General features: G+C 43.4%; 1 protein-coding gene across 1 annotated transcript; it reads left to right on the top strand.

Annotated features, from left to right (window-relative positions):
• The first annotated feature begins 1,224 nt into the window (after positions 1-1,224).
• On the top strand, positions 1,225-5,230 carry CNTF (ciliary neurotrophic factor). Its single transcript, XM_059070545.2, has 2 exons — positions 1,225-1,439; positions 2,692-5,230. The coding sequence occupies exons 1-2, from the start codon at positions 1,326-1,328 to the stop codon at positions 3,178-3,180; spliced, it is 603 nt and encodes a 200-aa protein (XP_058926528.1). The 5' UTR covers positions 1,225-1,325; the 3' UTR covers positions 3,181-5,230.
• The last annotated feature ends 800 nt before the right edge of the window (positions 5,231-6,030 follow it).

A 6,030-nucleotide genomic window follows, 5' to 3' on the forward strand; every position in this document is an offset into this window, starting at 1 on the left:
ACCTTCTTAAAAAGCCGACTGTGACAGCCACCCCAGCCTCATTTCTTTCTCCCCTATGTCCCTCGATTATTGTTTATGTATGGAAATTCCCCCCACACACACCAGAAGGCATGTGTTTCAATTTAGAGGTAATGTCCGTGATACAAAATAGTGAAAACTGATTCATTTGGGGATGAAACTTGTAACTCTTACCCAATTGGCATCATCCTGTAACCTACAGAGGTAAATGCAATAGAACAACAGCTCTCCGGGTGCTTTTAAACTCTGCCTTCTTTTCACAGTCCAGCTCACTCTCTTATTTTGTTAGGAAGCAATGTGGTATGACTGGGATAAGGAAGGAAAAGAAAAGCATGTTGTCACTTGAGCAAGACTGCCTCAGAAATGTTGCCAAGTCAGGGTTGGGTGTCTCCTGTCCTTTGGAAGAGAACAGGCCTAAACAGTACCCTCCTCATCCTATAGCTACAAGGGAGGCACCATGATTGAGATTACAGGTGCTTCCTTAGCTGATTTTTATCAAGTGTAAATTTAAATACTCAGCAAAAGGATGGGAGTGAAAAAACGCTGTTATTTTCACAGGATCTATTTCATGTAAACTGTGTCTTGGAACAAAATGTGAACTACCTAAAGAATGATATTGGAAACTCAGTGGGAGGGACAGTTCTAGAATCAAAGACCTATATTTAAATTTTGAACCTAGTTATTGGATTTTGTGCACATTATTTAATTTCTTTAAGCCTCCATTTCTTACGTAAAATGAGGAAACTATCTTGTAGAATTATCCTAAAGATCAAATAAAGGCTTTAAAGCTGTTAGCAGTGTCTGGCCTAGGGTAGATGCATAATGAATGGCAGCTATATTAATAATAACTTAATATTACTGAATAACTTACAAGGCCAAGAAAGGAAAGGACATGGGGAGCACAGGGAGGGTGATAATCAAATGAACTGATTATAAGTGTATAGAAATAGATTCCATCGGGCAGGGGTGGCACGAGGATCAGTGTGACAATGACCTTGTCGCCAAGTGCAAGAGCAAAACAATGACATGAAAACAAGTACACCAGGCCCCGAGTGGAGGAGAGAGTTGGAGGCAGACGCCGCAGGCCGGAAAGCTGAGTGAAAAGGGGCCTTTGATTCCACAGGCGCAGAAATCCACAGCCAGGAATTTACTGCCACCTCTGAGTCAGGCAGGGGTGGGTGGGTGCCGGATTCCATTAGCAGGGAAATGCCCGGTGGATTTAGCCCCGGAGTCACATTTCTTATTTGGACCAGTACAGACAGAAACAAACCCAGCTCACTCGTTTCCCGGGACAGTAGAGTTAGGGGATGGCTTTCACCGAGCATTCACTGCTGACCCCTCACCGCCGGGACCTCTGTAGCCGCTCTGTCTGGCTAGCAAGGAAGATCCGTTCAGACCTGACTGCTCTTATGGAATCTTACGTAAGTTGCCTATTTTGCTGTCGTCCATTTTCACTTCATCTCTTCTGATCCAGCCCTTTACCATCATGTTCCAGCCCCATTATCAGTTACAAAAGCCCTAATCGTATAATCATTTATATATTGGGCACCTGTCATTTGACATGGCCCCTTCCCTTAAGGAAAGTCATGTGACCCTACTTTCTCTCTCTAGGCTTTTCAGGAGACATGTTCCTTGAATAAGAAAATATACATGGGGTTCTGTGGAGAATTGGCTTTACGTCCCAGAGGCTGTTCCTAATTTGATTTCCTGTCTGAATTCTGCCAGAATAGATTAACCACGAGGCCTCGAAGCTTGGGTTCTTCATATACATCGTTCTGATTTTTTGAGCTTATAAACGAAAGATGGAGTTAGGTGTATAGGATTGGGAGAAGAACAGTATAAAGCAACCAGTTTCTCCTGTTACATTATTAGCAACCCTATACAATCAAAAGTGTTCCTGTGTCTAAATAGACAGGTCACCTACACTATCAAAAAAGTCTAGAAGAATCACTGGGGACCTGGGGAGGTGTCCGATTCTTAGGGAGCAAACCATGGATCTCAGGTTTTCTGATAGAGGAAGATCCCCCTCGGTCTTCATGTAAGGCCTGCTGTGGAAACACTCCAGCCCCCCGTGGAGAGTTCTGAATTTAGGTTCTCTGAGAACTGGTTTATCTTCATAAAACTCCAGCAGTCAGAAATCAGATTCTTTGAAATACCAATTTTTAAAAAAGTAATTGCCATTGACTCCTCTAAGAAAGGATTGTCCTCACCACTGACAGCGAGCAATGGAGAGGGCTGTTAGAAAAATTCTACGATGCCTATATGTTAGAGCTTAGGTGTGGCCAGTGTCTTCGGGTATATTTAAAATACTTAAACTCCAGGATGATTATAATACTCCAGTTGCCAGGAGGGAGTGTCAAGTGGGAAGGAAAAATCATTCTAGACCAGTCAGTGAGTGGTTTTCAACCTTTGGCGCCTAGTGAAAGCTGCACATTCTCCCAAGAAAAATGAACAGGTAGTCAAAGCAGTATGTGTAATTTCTGGGAGAATAGGTTCTTCCTAAAGTCAGTCAAGGTTCCCAAGTGAAGAGTTCCTCATCTAGACTCTATTTTCTTTACAATTTGGATCCTTGACCAGGGAAGTGAATAAGATTTTATATGAGACTTAGAGATTAAGTGAGAATGGTGGAGCGATTACAGAAGATGTGAAGTCTTTCTCTGTATCCTTGACCAGGTGAAGCACCAAGGTCTGAACGAGAACGTAAGCCTGGAGTCTGTGCATGGTGTGCCAGTGGCAAGCACTGATCGGTGGAGTGAGCTTAGTGAGGCAGAGCGACTCCAAGAGAACCTCCAAGCTTATCGTACCTTCCACGTTATGTTGGCCAGACTGTTAGAGGACCAACGGGTGCATTTTACTCCAGCTGAAGGTGACTTCCATCAAGCAATACATACCATTCTCCTCCAAGTGGCTGCCTTTGCTTACCAGCTGGAGGAATTAATGGTGCTCCTGGAACACAAGATCCCTTCCAGTGAGGCTGATGGGATGCCCCTTATTGTTGGAGATGGTGGTCTCTTTGAGAAGAAGCTGTGGGGCCTAAAGGTGCTGCAAGAGCTTTCACAGTGGACAGTGAGGTCCGTCCGTGACCTTCGAGTCATTTCGTCTTGTCAAACTGGGATCCCAGGACATGGGAGCCATTGTGCTGCTAAGGACAAGAAAATGTAGCAGTTGCCCCCCTCTCTCTCTTACTTGCTTTCTCCTCTAATGGAATATATATCGTTTTCTGAGGCCTCACTTTCCCATTCTTACTTTTGAAAACCTTTTAAAACCACAGGCATTTCCATCAGCTAGGGTTGGAGACATGGACAAATGGGCATACAGGTTTAGTCTGGGGGGGAGGGATGTGTGCGTGTGTGTGGTGGGGGGGGCTTAAGGGAGTGGGGGCAGGGACAACATCCTTCCACCTCGGTGCTGTGATCTTTCCTACCCACTAAATAACCCTTACAGGCATCTAACAGTCTCGCATATACTTTTAACTTTAGTGCTGGATGACTCTTCTGAGAAGACTGAAATAGTGAATTAAAAATCATGGACTCTAGTCAATTCAAACTCTTGGATAATAAAAACAGGAACTAACATTTATCGAGTATCTATTATATTGAAGCAATATGCCAGGAGTTTTACGTATATCATAATTTTCACAACCCTGCTAAGGGAGGTGGTGTTATTTCCATTTGGCAGATGAGAAATCAGGCTCACAGAAATGTATAACTCCTTCGAGGTTACCCATCTAGCAAGTGGCACCCTGAGTCTGAACCCAGACCTTTCTCATTCCAAAGCCTAGTACCCTTCACTTGAAAAGCCTGATTATGAACCTCTATCACTGCACCTCTTTGCTGCAGAGGGTTGGAAAACGTATCCATGTAATCTGTCCCCAGCACTGAAAAAGCAACCCCCAACTATGTCCTGATAGTGTTAAAGGCAGTATTTGTTGCCCATATTTGGCAAAGAAGAGAGCAGTGGAGATCTTAAGATTAGTCCACCAGACTTTTGAACTTTGGAAGCTGGGAGTGTGCAGCTTGCTTTCAAGTATCCACTGATGTTCTTGAATTTGGGGTTGGGGACAGCTTGTACTAGGTTACCTCACATTTACTGTAATCAGCAATGCAGTGATACAGGCAGTGTAACCCAGGCATTCATGGACAGTGGGTAGAATACTGCTCAGGTTAAAAAGTCACAGAACTCCTTCATCAGACAGTCTCTGGACTTAGTCATGAGCAGAGCTGGAGGCCCACTCTGTCCCCAGTGGGAATGCCAGTGATTCTGAAACAATACAGAGCAAAGCCTCCATACTTCAGAACAAAGGGCACAGTTCTGCATTTCATGTGCTGGAGAGAAATGGTATGAAAAGCACCAACTAGTAAATGTGGGCATTAATGTAAAAGGTCACTTACAGTCAGGCCTGTGAACTCGTGGTGCAAATGGGAATCCAGAAGTTCTCAGGCGTATCATTTATTTCACACTACCAATTAATTCAAACTCGAGATCTTGGGTTGGGGGCCCAAATCAATTTGGTTCACTTATTCGAGGCTTCTATATTGTTCAAAGGACCGTGAGTCAGAAGGGGCTAGCTGCCATAGCTTGTATTCTTTCCTACATGGGTTTATGTCCAAAACTCCACGAAGTCAATATTCTGAGAGGGCCCTGGGCGAGGCGCGGTGGCAATACAGGGGAGGTCCGGCCCTGCTTCCCAGGCTGCATCTGTGGAAACGGTTGTAGGCATACAGGAGATCAATACTATTGATAGACCTGAATCGTAAGATGGGTTTAAGCGGTATGGAGTTGAAGGATATCGGTGAGGGCCAGAGATCGCTTCCTGAAGGAGGGAGGAGTTCAGTTGTGTCTCAGAGGTTGGCTGAGTACCAAACAAAGAGAAAAGTCATGAGGGGAGAAATAGAGGAGAGTTGCCCGGTTAGAAGAAAATGAGGCAATAATAAACATTTGGGTCCACTATCACTAGAAGTTTATCGTTTTGTTTGTAATTTTGGTAGTGGTATAAAATTTTGCAGTGAATGCATAGAGGCTTATTCCCTTCGAGCTTTTCCTTGTGTAAATTGTTTCTTGTGCTTAAGAGCAGTATTTTGATTGGTAAAATACTTGCTTATTAACGTGAAGCGCTGAGATTTATCTGTATAGTACTTTAGCCTTTTTTATTTAATGAAGAAAGGCGTGACTCAAAGTTCTTTTTTATTAATAAATTTATTATATTTATTTTATTTTTGGCTGCGTTGTGTCTTTGTTGCGGTGCACAGGCTTCTCATGGCGGTGGCCTCTCTTGTTGCGGAGCACGGGCTCTAGGTGCGCAGGATTCAGTGGTTGTGGCGCACGGGCTTAGTTGCTCTGCGGCATTTGGGATCCTAGCCATAATAACAAAGACATAAACGTGTGGCTCTGAGTTTGCAGACTTTGCATCATGCTCATCTAAAATGGATGAAACAAACTAAATAAGGGGCTGATAATAGGCCATACACATATAACTCTATATATTAATAAGGTCTTAAAAGGCATAAATTTAGTTCCCAGCCCCTAACTCTTATTTCATAAAGGGGATTCCTTCTATCCCACTCCCTCCAGAAGAGTCCTCTCTATGGGGAGAGATTCAGTTCTTCTGAATCTGTCAAGGAATTGTATGTATGAGAGTTGATAAATACTTCATGCATTGATTTACGAGGATAATTTGGAAAAGACTTGCAAATTAGCACAAACTGGAAGTCCAAGCGTGGAATAAAATTGACTTTAAGACAATCAGGTTTTGAGGGAAGTGAGAATTTTAATAAAAATGAAAAGTGTCAGGTCATAGTCCTGGAATTGCTGTTATTTCAGGCCGCTGTGGGTTAAAGCCCAATGGATGACTCACTGTTGTGAACGCTGGTCAGAGAGGGAGAGGACAAGTAATATTTGTGGGAGACATATCTGACAAGTTGTTTAGAATGACTTCTGTTTGTGAATCCTAAACTCCTCACGAAGTAGCTGAGCAACTTTTCCTATTGAGTAAAATAGAAATGCAGGACGCAG

Source organism: Kogia breviceps, chromosome 7, assembly GCF_026419965.1.
Source record: "Kogia breviceps isolate mKogBre1 chromosome 7, mKogBre1 haplotype 1, whole genome shotgun sequence".
Lineage (NCBI taxonomy): Eukaryota > Metazoa > Chordata > Mammalia > Artiodactyla > Physeteridae > Kogia > Kogia breviceps.

Coding starts and splice junctions, on each gene's coding strand:
- CNTF (XM_059070545.2), top strand. CDS start 1,326: ATGGCTTTCACCGAGCATTCACTGCTGACCCCTCACCGCCGGGACCTC. Junction 1,440..2,691: donor CTGCTCTTATGGAATCTTAC/GTAAGTTGCCTA, acceptor ATCCTTGACCAG/GTGAAGCACCAAGGTCTGAA.